Below are 26,565 nucleotides of genomic sequence, written 5' to 3'. Positions count from 1 at the left end.
TCCTTGGCAGATCGGCCAAGTCGAGAACCATACAACCAGATACAGAATAAAAACACTTTCTTTGCAGATGTTTCTGTCTTCCATCAGTGCTGTGAAATAGCGAATTTTTAAAATGTGGACACTCTGATGGTTGCTACAGACACCTTCTCCACGTATGACAAAATTCGAGGAAGGAATGAGTTACCTTCCCATTCGGTAATGTTTCTGTTTTCAAAAATTTCAATAAATGGACATGTGAAACTGGAAAGACGAAGATCACAACACTACACCAACGCTATCCCACCTCGATCGGTACGCAGGAACGCCGTCGCCGTGTCGATGTGTAACGGGGGCTGGGGGGTGGAGAAAGTCGCATTCCGTTTCTAACGAAGTGGACTGGGTAGCTTCCATAGCGGACAGGACCACTTTTCTCTGTTCTGTGGCCACTAAACGACTCGACACTCTCGGCGACACATTTCCCGGATAGCAGCAAACAGGCCATTTCCCACTTTTCTCGGTCTCGCTTGAGATCGCCTTAAATATAATGGCGTTCACGTAACTGCGGGGGAAAGTTTGCGTAAGAAGGCGGCTCATTACAGGCTACTCAGCTGCGGGGCTACCATGTTTTTTGTTTGCGGCAGCTTTCTAGCAGTATCGACGGTGCCCTCGGCCACTATATTCGCACACGACAGCAAACAGCAGCCGTGCGTTACGACAGACCGTCAATCGCTGCCGAAGCATAGTGCTGAGACACGCTGTTGATAGGTATCCAGAAAGGTTGTCCTCCAAGTTCTACAAATGAGAAACGGGTGAATTACAGAGTTGACTATGGAAAATACACAGTCGGTAGCCGCTGCCACCAACAGTAACTGTTCAACGTATCTGTGGCATTAACCTCGCAGTAAGAATCAAAATTACAGTAAACAAAAACAATTGAAAAATACGCCAAGAGGAATCCGTACTAATTACTTTGATTATTCAAATGCGTTTTGAAAGAGTACCTCTGCTTCGAAGAATGAAGCTGGATGTTGTTCCTCTTACTGTGAAAGCAGCTGCCGTATTGGATGGGAACTCAAACTACCTAAGGAACTGACGATTACGACAGTCGAGCTCTTGGCTAATGCTCCAACACGTCCAGAAGTACGTGGGCTATAAGTTCGTTACCGAGCGAGGTGGCGCAGTGGTTAGACACTGGACTCGCATTCGGGAGGACGACGGTTCAATCCCGCGTCCGGCCATCCTGATTTAGGTTTTCCGTGATTTCCCTAAATCACTCCAGGCAAATGCCGGGATGGTTCCTCTGAAAGGGCACGGCCGACTTCCTTCCCCATCCTTCCCTAATCCGATGAGACCGATGACCACGCTGTCTGGTCTCCTTCCCCAAAACAACACACCTATAAGTTCGTTATCCTAAGACGAGTGTTCGAACTGCTACGGCAACCGCAAAGCGGACGTCCCGACCATCCAATGACATATGAAACCATGAGTATGATATTGCGGTTCGTAATTAGCTGTCAGGATGTTACCGCGTGCTAAGTAAAAGCACACCGTGTCATTGCTGAAAATGAAACAGTAGACAAACTAAGAAAAGCAGACGCTTACGTCGGAAGGAGGGGACACGTGGAATTTCCAGCTATATCTTGTTAACGCTGTCAGCTTAATAATCAGAGACAATAGGAACACAGAATGACAAGAGACCTCCAGATACAAAGGCAACGATTACGCCAAAGTCAACTCGGTGCTGATTACCAACTTCTGGCACGAGACACATCGACGCTCCAGACGACTCAAGAAGACTAGACACCAAGGCTGTTATACGAAACACTACGACGTATCGATCTGGTCGCATCCACTATGTACTACTGCGGTAAAGATGTGGACGTCAAACATATCTTTATTGGCTGCTTGAACAGACACTGCGTTACAAGTCGTCTACAACAACGTTTTTTCGCCATCGGATGCTGTTTCTCGACATGTCTAATCGCATTGCTGCGCTTGAAATACTTGAGAACATGTCGTCTTTTATGTACCATTTTGTCAGAAGAGTAGTTAGCTTTATGATTCTACTGTAATTTTATGTTGATTGTCTTCATGAAAAAATCTTTACAGTTGTCTAGAAATCATGATTGCACCCAGGAGTGCATCTACTTGTCCGAGCAAATCAACTACCACGAATGTGGACCGGTATACGTGTTGTCAAAGTTGTTTCGACTACGCTGCAGAAGTTTCGATGGGAAATTAGCCATCTTGTCTCACAGTGGGATAAATGTATTAACAGCAGCGGCGATTACTTTTCAAATAATAAACAGTTTACTTACTTTTTTCCTATATGTCTCGTTTTCATTTCACTGCCCCTTATAGGTTGATGGCTGTACAAATCTTGCTCAAAAGGAAAAAAAGCTTTTGATTCGTTTAAGATACGTGCTATCTCTTTTCACCAAGATAACGGGGCTCTGAGACTATGTACAAAAACCAAAGCATTCTCCCGAGACGCAAGCATTAAATGTTTTAAACAGAACTAAGACTTTTTTGCGCCAGAAGAGCAAATCTGTGTGTGGCAGAGTCGGTGGTATAACTTTGCAAGTCTGACAAGAAATTACGGACTAAAAATGCACCGACTGTGAGAATTTTTCTGCTGCTGTTCCACTCGTTTGAATGCCATGCCGCCTGGACGTTAACGCGGCGAAGGTGAGCCTCCACGACAAAAGGCTTGAAATTATTGTGAGTATCCATCTCATGTGTCGGCTTTCTGCAAACTAATACTGAATTGATACGTTTGTTTATGTGGCTGGGAGATATGCTAGCTTTAAAAAATCTTGTTTTTGCTAGTGATTTTCGCACTAAGAGTTCCAACTGTACATATCTGGTTCGTTGCTTCCGTCTCCCTTTTCCCATAATATTCAGAAATCTTAATATTTTTCCTTCAACCGTTTTGCACAATGATTTGGCATACATCAGATACCGTAGACGTCAAGTACAGAATAGGTAAAGTTCGCTTATAACGGTCTACTATATTTCCCCATCTCTCAATTAAAATTTATCTCAGCTTTCCTGACATTCTACACGACAAACGAGTGACTGAACCATCGACTAGACTATAGCTTTGTATTATACTTTTCACGTAAACCGCCTAGTGAGACAGCTTAACAGTAGAACACTGGATTAACTATCTGGAGGACGGTGGTTCGACCCCCCCCCCCCCCCGACTACCCGTGCAGATTTAGTTATTCCGCGGTTTCCCTAAATCCCTTATTGCAAATACTGGGATCAGTCCTTCAAGAGAAACAGGGCTAATCTCCTTATCCACTTCCAGCTTATGCTTTGTATCTAATGACCTCGTCATTGACAGGATGTTTAACTGTCTTCCTTTTCGGTATAAAATGTCGAAAGGAAGACAAATCCTTCAACGAATGTGCCACTATGTTTACATGGGGCTCCCAAAACCGAATTTTGTAAGCCGGTTTAAAAGTAAGGCTTTGGTTGATAACGTGAAGTTGAAAACACTGCAATACCGAGTCTGGACAGGCGGTTCTAACTACCCTGTTTCTATTTCCATAATCGATTTTCGCTCCCATGTCCACGCACAACCGTTTTTTTTTTTTTTTTTTTTTTAATGTGCCTGTGTTGTCAGGTTAGTCTTGTTTTTAAAAATTTTCGGCTAATTTCGACGGAGTGAATTTTTGTGCAGTGAAAGAGAAATAGAAATATCAAACTGAGCACAAAGCGTATTTCATTGAACAGAGACAGTCATTGTGCTGACTAAATCAGAAACCAGAACAACTGATCTCCAGACGCAGTTTGTGTAAAACAACAGACGATCGGAAAGTAGGTATTTTACCGGTCTAGCAATACCGCTTCAGGGTTTGGGCTTGAACATGCAAATACGAAAGCGAAAAGCAGTTTCCGAAATTCGATTTCGTCTTCCAGAAGTTGTCGCATGTAAACGTAGTGTGAGTGTACTGGCCAGTCTGCATGCCATACAGGGGGCCTAATTGTAGGCTATTTAATCGTTCACTCGTGTTGTTCGCGTGCTAGTTGAGTACAGTCTTGTCCTTGTCCTTGTGCATGTGCAAGATTGTGGTGGACGCCCATTTTTCGACTGTAGGATGGTCGCGAACGCCGTTGGCCAAACTAATCCACATGGCAGGCATGCAGAAACAAGCTTGTCCGGCAGTTCCCCTATGAGACTGTGTACTGTTGCTGCTTCCAGGTGGCGGCAGCAGGCAGTCAGCCGTTGGCTGCATTTAGCTATGCACATTCCCAGCGCGCCACCTGTTGTTGACAATTGTGCCGGTCGAATGGGGCCGCGGCGCCAACGACCTCAGCTTTGCTATCCAGGAAAGCGAGAGTGATGAAGGGCTCGGTACAATGTGCGTGCGAGTGAACAAGAGGGCGTTGCGAGGAGAAGGGGAAGAGTGGAGCTGTGCAATAAAAGAGAAAATTGCTTGTTCATGCATAGCGCGCGGCGCCGCGGAATCCATTTGATCCAGTTCTACTTTCCCTTGCTCCTCTCCCCTTCCTTCCTGGTTGTCTGCCGCCGCAGGCAGGAAATAAGGAAGCGGGTGCGTGACTCGTCCAGTGAACTCAACTACCCGGCAGATTCAGCTGCTAGGCTTCCGTAACTCTCCTTTATCCTCTTCCCCTCATCCCTAACAACCACATTATTTCATACTATGCTTAGTACGCTTCCTGCACTGCACGTACTTGAACATTCGATTGGCGACTAATATCTCATCTTAAAACAAAAAGAGGTATTTGTGCTTATACTGTTACTAGTGGTATCACTGTCCTGGGTTAAAATTATTGGTACTCTTACAATTCAGCCAAACGCGAACAATTCTCCATTTTACCTTTGCACATACACCACTTTGCTTTTTATTAATGATCTTATGTTGAGGTTTTAACACAAGAAGTCCAGTGTTACAGTTAGAAATTGTGGCTTGATGCAGCATTACGTCATGACACGCAAATTACACAGGGTATATTAATCGAGTATATGGCAATGAGAGCACTTAGCAACTACAAACAAACTTACATAATTTGTAACGTTTACGAAAATTGTTCTCACTGATACCCCCCAAAAACTATGAAAGCAAATAATATTATAACTTACTACATTTTCACTGTTCATGCAGTAATGCTCCACCATTTGACATGTTTGTAATTTATTATTTATTTACTACAATGTATTTTCACTACATTTCACAGACGGTGTCCAGATATACCACTGACTGTACTTGTACAATTATATATTGTACGAGTCACAGTTCAGCAGATGTGATGTTATAAACATTGAGATGCATAAAAAACTAGCTTTTGCTTAAAACAGTATGCAAATTACCCACACTATGCTCATTCAGTGTCAGATAATGAGATCACTTAGTGACTGTTAACAAACTTTAAACATAATTTCAAATCTTTTCTAAACTTTTTGTTCCCTACACGCTTGATGTCAAATATTTAACAAATGAATTCATTTGTAAATTCATAAGACATCTGAAGCTGCATTATTGTAGGAAATCAATTCTTTTACGAATTGGTGTTTAAGTACAACAGACCTTAAAAAATTACATATCACCTGTATTAATTTAACTCTTTCAATATTTTTCTTTCCTACCTTAAAATATCTCTCTTTATCCTTGAAATGATTCATTAATCAATGTTTTGTAATTATCTCCTGATGGCTGTGTACATTCATTGTACCATGCATCTGTAGGAAAAATGCCATATAGACCGCTGTGTCTCAATCTGCAGGAACAAGTTATCTCCACAGGAAGGAAAATCAAACTCGGGGAGGTGCCCAGTAACATTAACACCTACTGCAGCTAAATAATCATCACAAAGTTTTGATCAATGTTGTGACAAAAGCATTACCCGCCGGCTATTTTGAAAAATGTTGAAACCACAGGACAGTTGCTTAATCCACAATCTTTTACTGGGTAAACGAATGGTTTCGGAACAGCTGCAGTTTCATCATCTCGTGTAAACTGCTATAATAAATATATTCTGTTAGCTCTGAAAGGGAGGGGATCCTCAAGTGTGAAATATCAGATAAGCAACTATGTGGAAAAATTTCAAAAGTGAAACAAATTAAAAGAGAGAACAGGGTTACTTACAAATAAAATCACTTAGTCATCTGTGGTCATCCTTACCCCAATGTTGTCATGGAACCAAAGGTCCCATGTCAAAAGAGCAAAAGGGACCTAAAACAATCCGAAAAAATAGACAAAACAACTGGACACCAAAATACCAAATAACAAAACATGTAAAATGTAATAAAAGAGTGTGTGTGTGTGTGTGTGTGTGTGAGGGAGGGAGGAGGGAGTGGGGGAGAAATCACATATTTCATGGAAAACAGGGTAGATCAACAGTTGATGCAATCTTTAGAATGAGACAGTAGATGGAAAACCATTGGGAGTATGGGAAAGATCTGGTGATGACATTTCTCGACCTAGTTAAAGCATATGACAGTGTTCCCAGGGAAAAGGTATGGGCAGCCTTGAAGAGAAAGGGAGTTGGAAAGCTAACACTTGAAGTCATCCAGGCAATATATGAAAAAAGCTCTAGTTGTGTGCAGACACCAGTTGGAAGAACTGAATGGTTTAAGAATGTTACAGGACTAAGACAAGGAAGTGTGATATCACCACTACTATTTATAATGGTGATGGATGAAATAGTCAAAGAGATGAAAGAAGCCCATGGAGGAAGGGAGATGAAGCTGTTACTATTTGCTGATGATATTGTGATGTGGGGAACAAGCAGTAAGAAGGTACAAAAACAAATAGATATCCTAAATGATAAGGTCGAGAAATATGGAATGAAACTGAAAAGCAAGACCATGGTGGTGACCAGAGGGGATAGAGAGGGCAAGGGACAAATTCATATTAAGGGACGGGATATTGAAATAGTGGACAACTTTAAATATTTGGGAAGTGTATTAATGGGGAATGCTTGTTTGGTGGCAGAAATTAGCGAAAGAATACAACAGAGTAGTACATTTTACCAGTGTGTGAGGGGCTTGGTGTAGGGAAAGAAAGTGCCAATGAGGGGCAAGCTGGTGCTATACAAGACTTACTTCACACCCATACTACTTTACAGCTCAGAGACTTGGACTATGACTGGAAGAGAGGAGACTAGGATACAACCCAGTGAAATGAGGTTTATGAAAATATGCTAGGAAAGATGAGGAGAGACAGAGTGAATAATGAGCATGTTAGGAAGGAAATTGGAGTGGAGAAGTTGACTGAGAAAATTGAAAAGAATACATTAAAATGGTTTGGGCATATGAAGAGGATGGGAGAGGGAAGAATACCAAGAAGAATGATGGAGTTCAAGATTGAGGGCAAGAGGCCAAGAGGAAGACCAAGAACAAGATGGATTGATACAATAAAGTTGAGTTTAAGGAGAAGAAACTTGCTATGGAACCAAACTGTGGAAGAAGAATGGTGGAAAGACTGAGTAAAGTGGCGAAGCACCATTGATACCCCAACCCGACCAAATGTTGGATAGAGGGGAATGAAGAGGATGATGACTTACAAAAATTCCACAACAGCTGTTCCCCATGATGCATGACTGGGAACACAAACAGGAAAATATGTAATAGCAAATACCAGTCATAAGTGTGCGGCTTCAGCACTCGTAGCTAGTAATTACAGTTACATAGTTTTCCTGTTTGTGTTCCCCATCGCACATCAGAGGGGAACAGCTGTTATAAAATTCTTATAAGTAATTCTATGCAATATGTGATCCTCCCCAATTTTTATTGCATTTTACATGTTTAATTATTTTGATCTTTTGGTGGTTGTGTGGAAAGACCTGGAGAAAAGAGGAGTAGCAAAACAGATTATTTGGAGGATAAGGGAAATGTACCATGGAAGTGTGAGCTGTGTGAAAGTAAGAGGAGAGAGATCAGCTTGAATTGAGGCAGGAAAGTGCACTTTCGCCATTACTATTCATTGTAGTGATGAATGATATGAGTACAGTATCACAAGTAATCGGTGAAAGGAAGATGAAAGCTATGGTGTTTGCAGATGATCTGATGATTTGGGGGAATAAGAAGGAGCAAGTACAAGAGCAGTTGGACGTATGGGAACGAACAGTACAAGAATATGGGATGAAATTTAGTATAAATAAGAGTGAGATCATTATCACAAGAAAGAAGGAGAGAGGAACAACTGGAATAACAATTGGTGGGGAACAATTGAGGAGAGTGAAGAGTTTCAAGTACCTAGGAAGCCTGATACAGGAACATGAAGAATAAATGAGCAGGGGAGAAAAGCAGAAGTATTTCGGAAGAGTGTCAGAAGCCTGATATCAAGCAAGGATGTACCCTAAATCAGTAAAAAGGCTATATAATGGTCATACTATGTCCCGATCCTGACATATGCATCAGAAACCTGGGTTATGAAAGGAAGAGAGAAAAGCAAAGTACAAGCTAGTGAGATGAAATTGGGACTGATGACCATAGATGTTAAGTCCCATAGTGCTCAGAGCCATTTGAGATGAAATTCTTGAGAAACAGTATTGGAGTGACAAAGACAGACAGATTAAGAAATGAGAGGATCAGAGAGTTAATGAAGGTGGAACCATTACAGGAGGAGACAGAGAAAGCAAGGCTGACATGGTATGGACACATTAAGAGAATGGAGGAGAAGAGGATATCCAGGAGGATACACAAGATGAAACTGGAAGGAAAGAGATCACGAGGAAGACCGAGAGACAGATGGCTCAAAGGGGTAGAGGAATGCATCCAGAAGAAAGGAGAAGACTGGACCAAGGTGAAGATGGAGAGATGGTGGCAAGATAGAAGACGACAGAGAGGCCTATGTTCCATACAGACCTGGCCAGAGGCTGGAAACTGTCCAAGATGATGATGATGGTGTTTGGTTGTGACGTCTGTTTTTTCAGATTTTTTAGGTCCCTTTCACTCTTTTGACGTGGAACCTTTGGTTCCGTGACAATACTGGGGTGAGGATGACCTCAGATGATCAAGTGATTTTATTTATAAGTAACATCATGTTCTCTCTTTTAATTTATTTTACTTCTGAAATTTTAGCCACATAGTTCCATATCTGATATTTCAAACTTAAGGATCCCCTCCCTTTCACATGTAACAGAATATTTTTATCATTGCAGTTTACAGCAGATGATAGAATTGTAACTGCCATGTACCCAATAAGAGATTGTAGATGAAGCAAACTGTCCTGTGGTTTCTACATTTTTCAAAATGTACTTGTACAGTTGTGGCTGCCCCATAAGAAGATTTCTCTGTACCTGCTGGCTGTTGATCTGTAACTGCCTCCGCAAATTCAGACTGGTAATGTGCAACAAAAAATGTCCCAATGAATATTTCTTGTAATCAAGCACCATATGTTTCAATAACAGTTACTATTCACTATAGCTGATATATCCATCATGAAAGAACAGCAACTGTATTGATAATTAAAACAACTTTAATATACTGTTTATTTTTCAATCTAAGTTGTACATTTTTTTACAGTATGGTTTGTCTTGATCTCCCTGGATCATATTCAAGTCATGTAGTTGTGTCAGCAACCTGTCATGTCTGTATAAGGACCACATTCCGTTGTAATGATGGAGACATGATGAGTTGCTGACACAATTACATAGATAAGAACAGAGTCCAAGGAGATCAAACCTAGTGTGCAACGTGTAACTGGGACTGAAAAATAAATGATATATTAAAGCAGTTTTAATTATTCATTATTCTCTTCCAAACAGCTATCATTAGACTGTATATGACAAGTGATGTATTCAAAATTGAAAGAGGAGCCAGTCCAAGATATTTCATAATACCAAAACTATTCTCAATGGATCTAAGCTGGAAGTTTACAGAGTTTTAAAGTAGGAAAGCAAAAAAAGAATGTGTGGCAATGGAACATATCTGAATCGCCATCATTTTGCTGATGACATTATACAGTTTGCACCCAGTGCAGCTAAACTTCAGCAATGAATAGAAGAAGTTAATATGTAAGTCTGAAAGTACAACTGAAAATCAATTTTAATAAGATGAAAATAATGTATGTCAGTACATATAAAAGTAAACAGTTGAATTTAGCAATGAAATTATAAAAACAATTGATGAATTTTTATATTTAAACAAAGACTGGATAGACTGCTAAAGAAATAAAACAGAAGAGGAACACCCGCCTGAATTGTCTTGGTAAACTACACAGAGTGTTCATAGCAAATATTCTAATACATGTGAAATGGGAAAGTTACAGTCAGTGTGTTTTAAGAATTCTGACTGGCAGGAAGACACTGACTTTTAACGTAAAAACTATATAAAAAAACTGAGGGATGCTCTGTGGGTAATGGATGTTAGGAATTACTAGTATATACAGGAAAACAAGCAAAACAATCCAGGAATAGACTTGAATGGAAGACGTAAGTATGACTGTACTCAATATGATATTATGATTATTAGGAACGGTAGCCACATGAATAGATGATAGATAGCCCGAGGAAGTTCTTTGATGGATATCAAAAGATAACAAGAGACTAAGACAACGACCTAATCAAAGATGGTAGGTGGCATTACAAAACAAAGAGAGCAGCATGGGTGCATATCCAAGACAGTAATGCATGGAAAAAGATAAGGGAGACACTTTTAGCCGGCAGTGAATGTCAAATGGCTGATGATTCTCTTTTGAATAGTTTGTACATTCACTGTTTATCAAATGCAGTCCTTGTCTTCATTTACAACTTTCTTCAGTCCCCCACAGTTTGGTTGTACAATTGTTCAGTCACAGCCAGAGACAATGTTACCCACACAACGAAAAGCACAGTGTTCACAGTTTAGCCTTACTTTCCTTACAGGACATATGCATCATCAGTGTGAAGTGAATATGGTCCTTCTTGGCAGTACATACTAATAAATAAACAACACCCTACAAAATCATGTTCAGAGAGCCCACCTCCTGTTTGTGGCACGGGAGGTTCTCCCCAATTTCTGAGTTTCCCACATATATTACTCATGGAAATGTGTTTGTAGCCACTCAGCAGCTGTCCTGTAAATATTCCAGAAATAAGCAACTATGAGCATTGGATATGGGAAGAAACAACCAACTAGACAATAACAATAAAAACCATGACACACATCTTTGGACTGATGTTGTGATGTAAGGAAAGTTACAGTGTAATGTCCATTTGATATCATTAGAAATAGTCCTTTTGCAGTCATACAAGGAAAGGGAAAGAAATCAGTTGTGAGCCATATAAAGAAACCATCCTAGACTCAACATGAAGTTATTAAGAGAAACTATGATGAGAAGTAAAACTCGATCTCTCTCTTCCTCACTGCAAGTCTTTTCTCTTGCCAGCTGAACCATCTCAATCAGGATGTTGTGATGTATATAAGCTTTCGCATCAGTTTAGTGAAGCTTCAAGAAATAATGAATGTGTAGTATCAATGCAATTATATTAATATACCACCTTTAATCATATTCTGTGTGGCAAACACAGGTAAGGTTAACTATATGAAAATGAAGATTACAGTATGAATCTTACTCTTGAACTCCTACTACTTCCCTAAAAAACTGTAAACAATAAACAAATTTAAAACAATCAAAATGGGGTGAGAAATACCAACATCCAGTCTATGACTGAAACAGTAATGAAGGGTGCGGAGCAGGAGTCAATATTGGGACTATTTCTTTTTCTTATGTATGTGAATGATGTTATACATCCTTCTAATTCCTAAATAATTACTTATGCAGATGACACATCTGTGCCATTTTATGGTAACAATGAGGAGGAATAACCTATTTTGCAACACACGGGATATCTGAGGTGACTAAATATTTTAGTAACCAAGGCCTAAAAGTAAATATCATTAAATTACAGCTACTGGAGTTAAAACAGCCAACTCATACCACAGATGTATTTATGGAATTTCACATAAAGGGAATGATATTCCTTGGTATATACTTGGATGGCAATGAAAATCATTTTAACTACGTTTGCAGGAAAATAAGCAGTGCATTGTACCTGTTTAGCCAAATGTCTAAAATTGCACTGCTGGAGAATTTTCCCATTTATAAGTTATAGGATAAAGCTGTGGGCATCTTCTGCTGAATTAAACTTGAACAGAATACTGGAGCTACAAAAGACAGCTGTAATGCTGATACATGATCTGAAATCCCGGGAAACCTGCCGTGACGTCCAAACCAAAAATAAATATCTCACTGTGTGTGTGTGTGTGTGTGTGTATGTGTGTGTACTTGTCACCTTTTTTGTAAGCCGTCAGAGTGACACAACCAAATGTTATGATGTACGTAATCACAACACAAAAAATAAGTACAGTTATTACAAAAAAAGGTAGAAGCAACAGACCATAGTCTTTATCTCGGTGGCTCAATGCGGTACGACAATCTGTCAGCATCAATAAGAGGACATACTGGGGATCCACTTAAAACAAAATTAAACACTTTTCTTGCAAATAATTGCCTGTTTTCACTGAAAACATTTTAAGCTGTATATATTATGTATTAACCTTTATTGTTAAATATGTCACATATTAAATCTTTGTTCACAAATGTGAAAGGTACTATACCTTTGTAACAATATGACATTTGCAAAAGCCATCATCTGATGACTACAATAAAAAAAATATAAATAAATATATAAAAAAGTAATGTGTCTACAACAGGTGCTGTATAATGGTCTTTGACTGAGACCAGCTGCACAATAAATAATAAATTGAACAGTAGCTTGAGGTGTTACATGATCTCATTTCTAAAATATTTACAACGCAATGTTTATGTTTTTCGCCAGTTTTGATACTTCTCTCAGTTTAGAAACAGGTTTCACATTTTTCAGTAATACTGATACTTTCCTCAGTTTTACCACACAACACCTAAGATAAATCACTCATATGCAAAGGCACCTTTAAGTTACTTCTGTATTTTATTAAACTACCTGTCAGTTTCAAATGGGCATGTACAGAACACACTGTCTTTTTGGCTGTGGATATTAACTCTGCCAGCCAGCCTGATGGTATCCGAGACATGTAGGCTATGTCCTGGCAATAGTTTTCAGCCTTGCCCATAATTGTCATCCCTATGCTGACCCATACATCGGACTACCAACCAATGACACCACACGAGTTTACACTGCTAGCACTATATGCCTATCTAGAGCCTGATTTCCACAAATTAATACCCATAACAGAAACAAAACAGTGGAAAAATCCAATATTGAATACAAACAACATGAAAAGGCTAGACTGCTACTCATCACATAGAGGAGGTGTTGAGTCGCAGACAGGCACAAGAAGAAAACTGTGGTAAAATTTTAATCTTTCAGACAAAGTCTTTCTCCTGAAATATAAAACACATACACACACAATTTCACACACACATGGCCACTGTCTTCGGGCACTGAGTGACAGTCAGGCTTCAGTGACTGGAGACAATGCGAATGTGTGTACAAGTTGAGCCTGTGTGAATGGGTGTGCGTTTTCTATGTCGGAAAAAGGACTCTGCCCAAAAGCTTAATATTTTACCATTCTTTTTCATTGTGCCTGTCTGAGATTCAGTGCCTCTTCTAAGTGATGAGTAGCGATCTGTTCTTTCCATACTGTCATAACAGAAATAAAATATTTTGCAAATTATATTTCTGTATGAAACAGAAAACAAAATATCCTCTTTTCAATTTTCTAGTAATTCTTGTTCTTTTCTCTTCAATAACTAATCTATGTCACAAAAAATACATTACCAGAGAGAACTACAACACTGTTAAAGATTTGCTATTAATTTACCAGTCGCTTGAAATATTCACATCATCTTTTCCTGCAATACTACCCCATTTAATGACAAACAATTACTGTGTCAGCCTGTTTCCTATTAGAGATAGACAGACAGATGGATATATAGGCAGATAGATAGATAGACAGACAGACAGACACAGAGAGAGAGAGAGAGAGAGAGAGAGAGAGAGAGAGAGAGAGATTCCAATAGAAATCCTGCTACCATAACAAACTCCGATGTGCTTAAAACAGCATGTTATTAAAGAATGTGTCCACAAATCCATGTACATAATACATCTCCCCTGAAAACTGATAATCTGTAACACTGGGATTCAAATCCAAATCTCCTGCTTCAACTCTCCCCAGGATCAACTAATACATTCAGTGTCACTTACATTTCCTTCTTAGTATTTCAGAACACTACAATGCAGTAATAGTGGTCTGACAGTATAAATTTGATGGACCAGTTGTCCTGTACTAAGGATGCAAAGGTATGCAACAGTGTGTTAACAAACAGTTTTCACTGAATTCAGTGTTATCACATAAATCTCAAAGGATCCCTTACTACCTTCTTTACCCTATACACCGTATCACTAAAGCTGTATTGTACTATAGATATCTTATGAATGACAGAATTAAATTTTGGAAATAACTCTCTTTTATGCAGCAAACAAAACTGTTGATACAAACCAGTACAATAAATTAACAACACAGTAATAAAAGCTGAACGACTAAATTGGTTTGGGAGGGGAGGGAAAACTGGAAGACTTAATGTAATGTCTTTTACCTGTGAGCACCAGTCAGATGGATTTATTCCTGCACTTACTGCCCGATAAAGATCCAGAACAAGTCCTAAAGTCCTAGCACATTGCACTGCTTCATACCAGTCCTCCAAAACAGTCAAAGCATTACACATAACTGCTGAGATAGGTCCAACTTCTGGTGCTAACAATACTGGTCCATGACAATGTTGTTGCAAATGTTGTGCCATGGGAGGAGGTGGTAATGGTGGTGGTGGTGGTAGTGGTGGTGGTAACTGAGGAGATTCTGGAAGTTCAACAAGCCAGAGAAAACACTGTGGTGATAACATTATTACTGTCCCTGCAGTCACTGGATGAGATTCAAACCAACAGTCAAGACAGACAGATCAGTACTGTCTGTGGAAGGTCTTCTCATGCCATGCCTCACTGACCAGCTCCACTTTCAGCTTTCATAACAAGAATAAAACCTTCCAACTGCTGTGAAAGTTGTTTCTTCTCACTTGTTTCACTCCACAATGCAAACACAATGGTAGTTGTCAATTGTGTACCATTCCTCAAGGTCATATTATACACTGCTCAGCCTGATTTAGCTGTTCTGATTACAAGCTCTTCAAAGCAACATTCTTTGCCACTGGGTAAAAGTACACTATGTTTCAAAACACTTTTGTTGTACCTAGTGAAGAGGGAACATATTTCAGTAACACAAAAGCTTGTTTACAGACTAAATATGTCAACACCTTCTGGAAAGTAGTAACATCCTCCTGTCACACTCTGCAACCTTGCATTTTTACTGAACATAGTTACCCTTTGTACTGGCAATGTTTCTTCACCGTTCTGTTGTACTGATTTAAGTCATAATCACCTTCATAATTATGCTGAAGAAAGGAAGTTGAAAAATTGTTATTGCTAAATGAGACAGGAATAACTAATCTTTCATTTCCAGAATGAATTTACTCCTCCTTTTTTTATTATCTCAACTTATAAAGACTTTGGATTCCTTCAAAAGGTAAGTTATCCTTCCATTTTCTTGAATGAGTCACAAAGGCAGTGGACAGTGAAGAAGAAATAGCACAGCTTTAGAAATTACAGGAAACACTGAGTGGTGTAGGTGTATAGGCTTGTACATCTGTAGGAAACTTTCCATCTGAACAGTCACAATAATTCATAATAATTCATAATAATTCAAAACAAAAAATCTGGATTATCTCCTTTTGAGTTGCCTGAAACATAGTAACTGACAAAATATTTTTCACAAGTATTTCCCTAAATCACATACACTTCCCATGCAATAATTTATAACTGCTTATATTTGTACTTTTTTAAACTCATTCTTTCACACTTTACCTAAAGGATAAAACAAAAATGCAGCAATGAGCAGGAATAAGCAAGGGCTCTGACAGTGTGATAAAATTTATGATTTCTCATCCAGATTATATTCTCACAGTACTTTCCTGTCACTTATGTGCTACATATATTTCAGTCTGTTGTTAAATGAATAAGGCAGAAAGTATGAAGAGAAGAAGCAATCTCAGAAAACCAGCAAAGTAAGCCACACGCTCCACTGCCCATGACCAAGTGAAACTACAAAAGTAGAGCTGTGGCTGCAGGGTCATGGTTCAGTGACCCTGAAGGTCATGTTTACAAATGGGTAAAATATTTCTTCAAAAACCTGATATTTTAGTGTAAACAAATGTGGTTGTTTACAGACAGTACACAGCAGGTATTGCAATAATTACAATGAAACTGCAGTAACAATCCTTGTGTGATTCTTATACAATTTTGCATACAAAAGTAACATTACTACTTCTTTGATCAAACATAGTCAGCAAAGGAAAAGTGTGGTAATATGAAGAAGAAATGGCTTTATGCTCACACTGGATATACAAAATATGTACCCTTTAAATAACACAAAAAATTATTTGAAGAATTTTTTTTAAACATAGTAGTCAATTGTGGCCAACACACAAGAGAAGGTTACATAAAAAGTCAAACTTAAAGCAAAATGCACACTATTTTGTGAAACACCATAATATCTTTGTATAAGAAGTAATTCTGTGTTCCAATTATACCACTTGAATCTTTTTTTTAAAACAACATCATGCAGCTGCACAAGAATTCCTCAAGATGTTCACAATAATTTCTTCACTGAACATCGCAGACTTTTCCAGCAAACTTCAACCAACCACTGGCTTTTCTTACATCAGTTGCTTCCCATTCTTTTGATGTTACTGTGTTTCTGATTTGCAGTAGCATGTTCATAAATATAAACCAATACAAAATTGTTTGAACCAGAGGTGGTCAGTATTCATGTACTAATGTGCTACAACACACTGTAAATATCACACTTAAATTGTGCCATTTCTCCTCAAATATGAGCCGGAAATCTTATAAAAATTATGCCATTTCCCTTTGAATGTGGGCTGGAAAATGCAATAAAATTACACCATTTCTCTTCGAGCGAGTGCTGGTATGCAAATAAAATGGACAAAAACATGCTGCCGGCCACTGTGGCTGAGCGGTTCTAGGCGCTTCGGTCCAGAACCACGCGCCTGTTACGGTCGCAGGTTCGAATCCTGCCTCGGGCATGAATGTGTGTGATGTCCTTAGGTTAGTTAGGTTTAAGTAGTTCTAAGTCTAGGGGACTGATGACCTCAGATGTTAAGTCCCATAGTGCTTAGAGCCATTTGAACAATTTTTGAAAAACGTGCTTTTTCGTGCTCTTTCCATGATAACCAGAAACCAGTGTCGAGTACTAAAATTATGGTCAGCCATGCTATAATCAACTCAGAGAAGGGACACAAGTGTCTGGTTTCCACTGTGCATGCCCTAATGTGTCATTATGCCTTCCGGCCCTACAAGTGCTATATTGCTCACAGCACCAGGATGGTATTTTTCTTTGTAAAGTGTTATGGAAGCATAGAGTTGAGGGATTTTTGAGGGGCATTTGCTATATAGGTGCTGTGGCTCAGTGGTCACTTGCATTGACTGGCAATTTGTTGGCTCGCATTTCCCCCAGCTGCTATCTACATTTTCTTTTTGTCCTCACAATGTTAGATAATTAATTGTATAATTTAAATACATTCAAACTGGTCAATTCACAGGTCTAAAATTAGTATGTTCAATTTAGTTACAATTACAAACCTTGTAAGCAAAATGCTATAAATGGTGGTAAAAAAAAGCAAGTATATGAGGAAATATAGTACGAAAATTTATGAAAAGAGTTGAGTCTACGGGTGTGACGTTTGTAACACACTATTTTGCTCTTTGTGTTTGTTATTCGAGAAGAGCGATGAGTGGCGTAGAGGGGAGTGAAAGACCTAGGACACATTAATGCATTAATAAACAAACATAGCAGAAATCGTAAATGTATAAAAAAATACTTGATTTTAGTGCATTAGGTTAGAGCTATTGTCACAACAGTATTAAGTTGTGTTCATTGAAAGACATAGTGGAACCCAATCTTTTTTGTAATATTGAAGCACATTGGTAAAACTTTGCTTGAGCCACCACTGGTTTGAACTGTGACAAAAAGTTGTCCATGGTTGCATTAAGTTGCCTGCTTATGTTTGTTAATCTCCAGTTATCAATGACTATTATCCTATTGAGCATATACTGTCATCAATGTGCAGTTCATAGTGAACAAAAGATGAATATATTTTACAGCTGTTACAGTAATATGAAGTGTGACAACATCAGATCACGACATTGAGAGTGCTTTATCATAAAAATGAAGCAAACAATGGAAATTCCAGGATAGAATGTAACAATACTATGAAAAAGATACTTGCCACTCGCCATATAGCAGAGATGCTGAGTTGCAGATAGGCACAACCAAAAGACTGTCAGAAAGTGAGCTTTTGGCCAACAAGGCATTCATTGAAAATAGACAGCACACACACACACACACACACACACACACACACACACACACACACACACACACACACACAGACAACCACAATTTCTGGCAGCCAAAACCAGAAGTCTGGCCAAATGCTCACTTTCTGACAGTCGTTTTGTTCTGCCTATCTGCGACTCAGCATCTCCTCTATATGGTGAGTAGCAGCTATCCTTTCATAATATCATTATCATAAAAATGGCTGTTTATAAACAAGCTTATCCAAACTTAGCCTCACAAAATTTATGTAACTTAACTTTAAATTGTGTTACTACTTTCTTCTTAAAAATTGGTGCTGACTCCAACTGTAACCAAAGCTATTGCCACAGCATGCATAATTCTTCATCAAATACAGATCTCAGCTACCATCATGAATATTTAAAGTCATTTAAATTCTCCAAGGGTGGTTGTACTCACCTTGCTGTGCTACACCAATTTTACAGCTGGAGGTAGTAATAATGTTAGCTATAATAAAAAAAAGAAACAGGTTGCAGCTTACCTTATCATAATCCAGCTGGTACCTGTCAATCATTGACTGAATCTGGTTGGCTCTGTGTGTGTATAACAAGATACGTACACCTGACGTCAGAATCAGCTGTATTGCACTGCTCTTTGGTACAGATGTTTCAGCAATCTCGTCAAAGCTGTGATAAGATAAATTCCAAATAAAGCCACAGGCTGCCACAAAATCACACTTCCAGAGATTAAAATAGTGACACAATATTATAGATACGTGCAATGTATTCCCAGTTGTGAATATGGGCAGCATCAGCTGTATAATGGATGCACGTCTGAAGGAACATTTCACTGTACTTCTGAACAACACAGGCACTGCAATATCATATTGTATCATAATATTATAGCTAGTTTCAGCACAGACTATTACAGCTACTGGAGATTAAAGAAAACATTTCAACTTATGTGGTGATTATACAGGTGGTGCAGATGAAAGTAGCCCATGTAAGTGCAAAGGAAATGCAGTGAAATTACAGAAACAGAGAGCTGAAATGGACTTACCATTTATTTACAATGAAAAATACATTTATAGAAGATGCTGAAAGTGACCCCCTACAACATCAATACACAGCTGTGCACATCTAAACATATTCAGATACACCCTGCATACAGTTTGAATATCGAAGGCTGCAATTTCATGACTGATGTCTTTCAGCTCATGTATTGCATGTGGATTTGCTTCACAGACCTTGCTCTTCAAGTGTCCCCACAGGAAAAGAATCAGATGTTTTTAGATCCAGTGAAAGTGGTGGCCATAAATGTTTGCTGACAGTTTGTTCCTCAGTGAAAACATCATGAAGTCTTTCCACGGATACCTCAGATATGTGATATGTTGCCCTATCTTGCTGGAAGAAGCAGTATTGTCTTTCATATTCAGTGATTTGAGCACAAAATGTATCAAAAATTTCAACATATGCAAATGTGTTGAGAGTAGTGTCAAAAAATATCGGTTCAATGATGTGTGTTCCTGTTACACTGCACCAAAGGCCAATTTTTTCATAATGGAGTGGTTGTTGATACACAATGTTAGGGTTCTCCATTGTCCAGTACCTTGTGTTCTGTGAATTCACATGCCCAGAAAGGTGAGACCACAAATCATCATTCACAGTGTAATGGAAAGGGTCTAACAAACTGTTGTTGGTGTTATTCAAAAGCCACATACCATAATATACACGTTTCTGACTGCCATCCTCCTGTAATTGCTGCACAATCATCACAGAATGTGGCTTCAGATTAAGACTTTTCAATTTCTGCTGGCAACACCTCCTACTCACATGCACCTATTGGTCCAATGTATGTGTAGAGTTTGGGCTCTGAATAATTCTTCACCGAATATTTGCAATAACTTCTGGTGTGCAAACTGAAGGAATTCTTTGTCGTTTTAAATTTTGCACCGATCCACGGGTGCACCGATTTTTATACAGACTTTGTATTGCTCTCTTTGCTGGTAGTCCTCAATCCAGTACTTGACGCAAAAAGTTTTGTATCAATCCAACCTGTTTTCACAAATGCTTCCACAATTTCAATTCTTTCTCTTATCAAGAAAGTCATTTTGCAGACCGCAAAGAGAAACATCTAACTTCACTGATGAAATAAACAGAAATGCTGCCAGAAGAATGCTAACAATTGATTATTGCATAAAATTGTCAATTGCAGTAGCTATTTACTCTATTTCAGGAGTCGAAATATTGCATTCTCATTCAAAGGGGAGCCAGGCTACTTTCAACTGTGCCAGCCTGTAGTTGAGAACAACAACAACAACAACAACAACACACACACACACACACACTCTTAGCTCCTCCACTGACACTCACCGTATTTACTCGAATCTAAGCCGCACTTTTTTTCCGGTTTTTGTAATCCAAAAACCCGCCTGCGGCTTAGAATCGAGTGCAAAGTAAGCGGAAGTTCTGAAAAATGTTGGTAGGTGCCGCCACAACTAACTTCTGCTGTCGAATTATGTAGTGTGGAAGACGAGCTTTTTTTCACTGCCCCGAGTTTTGACCGCTGCATTTTCATACATTATCCAACGAAGTAGATACAAATTCCGTATTGTTCATCTTCGAATGTAGCAGCATTTCAACGTACTACGAAAATCCGACTGGCAAGATTGTTTGGGATGTTTGTCAATATGGCCAACTCTATGTTCTGAATTTTTTCCTACCTGTGACAAGAGATCGTTCCTAATAAGAACTTTTATGAATTGTGAATCGCATGCAGTATTCTTTTCACCATAAGAATAATACCGTATGAATATAAACATTTTGCCATGTATTCTTTCGTGTTTGCTGCTACCTCATTTAAATCCTGTCTGCCTAATAAACTACAAAACTCGAGTGAGACAAACGCGGAATAATATACATATGTCATGTTTATATTCGTATTGTTCTTATGCCTAATAGTGATACAGTCAGAAATGAAGCACGGCAATTGACAAGATTTTAAAATCTAAGATGACTAATTTCTGTCCAGAATGTAATGTATTACAGAGGCGTCTGCAAAGATTTTCAACCGGAGAAAAATTTTCGCTGAACTCTCGTTCAGAACATCTTCTATCATACGTAGTCTATTATTTGGTTCTTGTCAATCATTATCAAAGAAAGCAGCAGTGTAAGTAACAGCAAATGGCAAGCAGTCTCTTGCCATTGTTTCACTAATGAGACGATTCCTCTTTTTTTTTTTATTGTAAGCGGCGGTAGCGCGCACAAAAGCAAGCCATGCCGCAAGCGGCGACAAGTCGTAAACACTCACTATCAGAATGCAACAAACAATGCGTGACACAGTACAGTAATGCATTTTCAGCTTAGAGTGACGTAAACATCTATAACAAAGAGAACAGCACTTACCAGATCAAAGAAAAATAAGCAATCAATTCAAACCAGACGCAGCACGTGAAAAAGGAATGGTACCCGTATAAATATGGACGGAGCACCTAATGCATAGCAATGGCTACATGGTAAAGCTTAATTGCTAAGTTTAAAACTCAAACCAAACTACTGTAGCTGTATAGTCATTCATTCGACCTAAATTGTGTCTCATATTAGAGTGGACAAACTTTGTTTCGATTTAGATCTGCGGCCTAAAACTCTTCTCTCCCTTGGAATTTTGAGTCTCAAATTTCAGGTGCGGCTTAGATTCGGGAAATTTTTTTTCCCTTGATTTCGAGTCTCATTTTTCAGGTGCGGCTTAGATTCGAGTGCGGCTTAGATTCGAGTAAATACGGCAATTCTTTTCTTTGTTCTGTTTATTTCTTATTTTTTTCTTCTTGTATACAGCAGAGGGAACTTTGTACCACTATCACTTCCTATTTTCCTTGCTCAGTTGTGAATGGTTCATGAGAAGAACAGTTGTTAGTAAGTCTACATTAGAGACTGAATCTCTATAATTTTACCTTCATGGTCTTTTCACAAGATATATACAATATACATAGATTGACTTTTCTATGAATGTGTGCTCTCAGAACATTAATAGTGAAGCTCTCTATGATGTAGAATGCCTCTCTTGTACTGTCAGTAACTAGAGTTGGCAGAGTGTGTCCGTGATGCTTTTGTGCGTACTAAATGAACCTGTAACAAAGTGTGCTGCACTTCTTTGGACCTTATCTGTTTCCTCTATTAATAATACCTGCTATGGATCCCGGACTGATGAGCAATGTTGAAGTATTTGTTAAATGAAGGTTTTGTAACTATGTCCTTTGTAAATGACCAACATTTCCCGAGCATCTTTCCTATGAATCTCAGTCTGGCACCTGCCTTATCTGTGATTTGTTTTATATGGTCATTCCACTTGAAATCACTCCATAAGCATTCTCATGGATATTTTATGGATGTGACTGCTTCCAGTTATTGTTCTGAAATGGTGTAATCAAATAATAATGGGTTTTTCTGCTTACCTATGTGCAACACATTACATTTGTTTATGTTGAAGGCCAACTGCCAATCCCTGCACCAAACATCAAGCCTCTGCATGTCTTACTGCACCTTGCTACAATTTTCTAGCATTGCAGCTTCTATGTACACAACAGCATCATCAGTGAAAAGCGTCACGAAACTTTCCATGTTATCCACTAGGTCGCTTACATACAATAGGAAAAGTAATAGTCCTACAACACTCCCTTGGCAAGCTGGCTTTCACGCAACCATTATTTTTGGAACTCATGTTCATTCCTGAAGAGGAGATTTTTGGTCTCTAGAAATATCACACTATCCCAGCATAAAACGTGTACAAAAATTATGCAACAAACAGACATCAGAGTTATAGGCCTATAGTTTTGTGGATCCATTCATTGAGCCTTCTTGAAAATGGGAATGACCTGTGCTTTTTCCTAATAATCAGGAACACTTTGCTCTTCCAGAGACCTAAGGTATGCTCCTGCTAAAAGACAGGCAAGTTCTTTCACATACTTTATGGAAAAATGTGCTGGTATCCCATCAGGTCCAGTGGCCTTACCTCTGTTGATCGATTTCAAATGCTTGTCTAGCCCATTGTCACTTGTTTCAATATCAACCATTTTGTCATTTGTTTGGTGATGTAAAGTAGGTACTACAATGCGATCTTACCCTGTGAAACAGTTTTGGAATAAGATGTTTAGTATTTCGACCTATTCTGTGTCAGCCTCCATTTCAGTGCCATTATGGTCACACTGAGTGTCTGGACAGATGGTTTCAATCCATTTACTGATTTAACATAAGACCAAAACTTCTTAGATTTTTCTGTCAAGTTTGTAGATAGAATTTCAATTGCAAATTTGTTGATCACTTCACGCATGACTCTCCTTAAGCTAATTTTGGCATCATTAAGTTTCTGTTTCTCTGTATGCCTTTGGCTACATTTAAATTTACAGTGAAGCTCTCTTTGCTTTAGCAGCAGCTTCCTAACACAACTGTAGAACCATGGTGGGTCTCCCTCATCCCTCACAACTTTGCTCAGCACTTACCTATCTAAAGCATACTGTACAATATCCTTGATCTTCGATCATTGATGCTCAACATCCTCAGTGTGGGAGAGATTTTTTCAGGTTGTCTGCAAAGGTAATTTGAACTCTGTTTCTTGTCATTCTTGCTAAGCAGATATATCTTCCTACCTTCCTTTTTATACATATTTGCAACTGTATTCAGTAACGCAGTAACAGCCCTATGATCACTGATTCTCTGTTCTCCACTGGGTCAAAACATGTAGGCCTGTTGGCGACATGGATATTTAAGACATTATTTTCAAGAGTCGGTTCTCTGATTAGCTGCTCATGGTAATTTTCGGATACGGCACTTAAATCAGCTTCACATGATTCACAGCCCCTACAACCCATCTTTAATCACTCAAGTCTTCAGTCTATGGTTGGTAACTTGAAATCTCCACCTAATACTACAACATGAGCAGGAAATGTATGCAAAGTATTCACCAAGTTTTCTCGCAGATGTTCCACCTCAACTGCTCCTCAGGCAGGAGGTCAATAAAAGCAAAACATGACGATGTCTGGTCCACCTTTAACATTTATTTCCATCCATGAGAAACCAGAACTGTTCTCTGAGATAACATATTAACACTTCCAAAACCAAAGAAAACCAAAAGATAACAAAAAGGGGACGTGGAAATAAAAACATAAAGGAAAGGAGCCTGAAGATATATTTTACAGATAACTATCAAATGAGCATATGGTGTATGACATACAAAGTAATCATCAATGAAAGTTAAATTTTCATGACTGCATTGATCAATTTTGTGACTGGAAGCAACACACTTTAAAACCAAATGAATCAACTACAGAATACAGGATGGAATGTAACAATATTTGAAAAGGATAGTTGCTACTCATCATATAGCACAACAAAAAGATGGTGCAAAATGGGCCTTCGGCCAACAAGGCCTGTGTCGAAAATAGACAAAGTACTGTCAAACGGGGTGATTTCGGATGGTTTTGTCATTATATTGATTGTAACTTTCGTATATATTGTTAGATTAAATTGATTGTTATGGAAGTGGTAGGGTATAAGTGTAACGAATAAAATATCCCAGAACCAGAATGTGTATGTGTAGGTATATTTATCTGAGGCAGTTAAATAAAGTGTCTGAAGTCACCCCATGGATTGGGGTGATTTCGAGCACATGTGTTTTTTAAATCTCTGTCCGAAGTTACAGTATATAGAGGGTGAATTTGGACTGTTACTGCCTTTTTTTTAAAAATTCTACATGCTTTTTATTTCATTTTGGTGACATTTTACACATTTTAAGGTAGCCCTTTGTTACGAATAAGTGATATGGAATGATATAATGAATTTTATATATTACAGATAAGTTCTGTATGAGCTTGTTTAATATTTTTGCTTAAGCGAACAGAAAGATCTTCCGACTGTCGTTTGAGGAATAAATGCACCCATTCTTCTCCTGGCAAATTATTACGAAATTTCTGCACTTTATTTTGTAGGGTTGATTTAGGTATACCATACAAATCTCACGCTTTTCTGTAGGATAATTTACCACTCTGAATATCACAAACAGCTTTATCTAAAAGTTCCGGGTCATAATTACATCATACTGCAGCACCTCTCCTGCTCTTATACGTTCTTGGCGTTGTCCGAAATCACCCCACACAGTACACAGTTTTACAAAAACTGTCATTATTTTATAACCTTGCACAAGAAATTCGACAAACTTGTACAGAAATTGTCTCAATGCTGTTAGCTACTGAGTGCATCAACAATTACGGTAACAATAACTTCCCACTTGGTGCAACAATAGAAAGTTTCCACTTTACGATAATGCAGGGATTTTTAACACTGAGACTGTTCGTCAATTATTCACTTAGGGAAGCAATTGACGCAAAATAAAAGTTGTGGGAAGTGATAAATGCAATCTTGCACTTAAAAGAAATGGCGCACGGACGTTAAAATAAGTAACTCTTTGTTTCTATGCAGTGGCAACAAGCAAATAAGCCATACTGTCCGAATTCGCCCCGGTGTCCAAAATCACCCTGTTTGATGGTATACTGTTTTACAAGCTTGGTAGTCAACATCAACACGCTGAAGAGTAGAATTAACTCATTAGGAACAGATAACACAATCTGAAATAGTGAAAATCTTGCGTTGTAGTATTTAGTGAGCTTTCAATCAGGAATAGTTTCAGGCACATACAGGGAAGTGGAGAACTGAGGATACCACCGTCACATTACCGTATTTACTTGAATCTAAGCCGCACTTTTTTTCTGGTTTTTTAATCCAAAAAACCGCCTGCGGCTTAGAATCGAGTGCGAAGTAAGTGGAAGTTCTGAAAAAATGTTGGTAGGTGCCGCCACAACTAACTTCTGCCGTCGAATATATGTAGCGCTACACGGGCATGCTTTGCAGGCACAAAGATAAATACTGGTGCAAAAACCTCTGCGTCAAGAAATAAATTTAAAAACAAAGTAGAAGATGAATTTTTTTCTCCGCACCGAGTTTCGACCACTGCATTTTCGTACATTATCCAACAAAGTAAATACAAATTCTGTATTGTTCATCTTCGAATGTAGCAACATTTCAATGTACTACGAAAATCCGACTGCGAGACTGTTTGGGATGTTTGTCAAAATGACCAACTCTACGTTCTGAATTTTTTCCTACCTGTGAGAAGAGATGGTTGCTAATAGAAACTTTTACGAATTGTGAATC

The 26,565-nt window shown here is 38.7% G+C and overlaps 1 protein-coding gene across 1 annotated transcript in view; it reads right to left on the bottom strand.

Annotated features, from left to right (window-relative positions):
• LOC124589362 (unconventional myosin-XV) overlaps positions 1-26,565 on the bottom strand; it is a 931,914-nt gene that overhangs the window by 172,627 nt on the left and 732,722 nt on the right. The window contains exon 48 of the mRNA XM_047131550.1: positions 18,906-19,050. Within this exon, the coding sequence (XP_046987506.1) occupies positions 18,906-19,050 (145 nt within the window). The remainder of the gene's footprint in view (positions 1-18,905; positions 19,051-26,565) is intronic.

This window comes from Schistocerca americana, chromosome 2, assembly GCF_021461395.2.
Source record: "Schistocerca americana isolate TAMUIC-IGC-003095 chromosome 2, iqSchAmer2.1, whole genome shotgun sequence".
In the NCBI taxonomy this organism is placed as follows: domain Eukaryota; kingdom Metazoa; phylum Arthropoda; class Insecta; order Orthoptera; family Acrididae; genus Schistocerca; species Schistocerca americana.
This window is presented reverse-complemented; position numbering and strand designations above follow the sequence as displayed.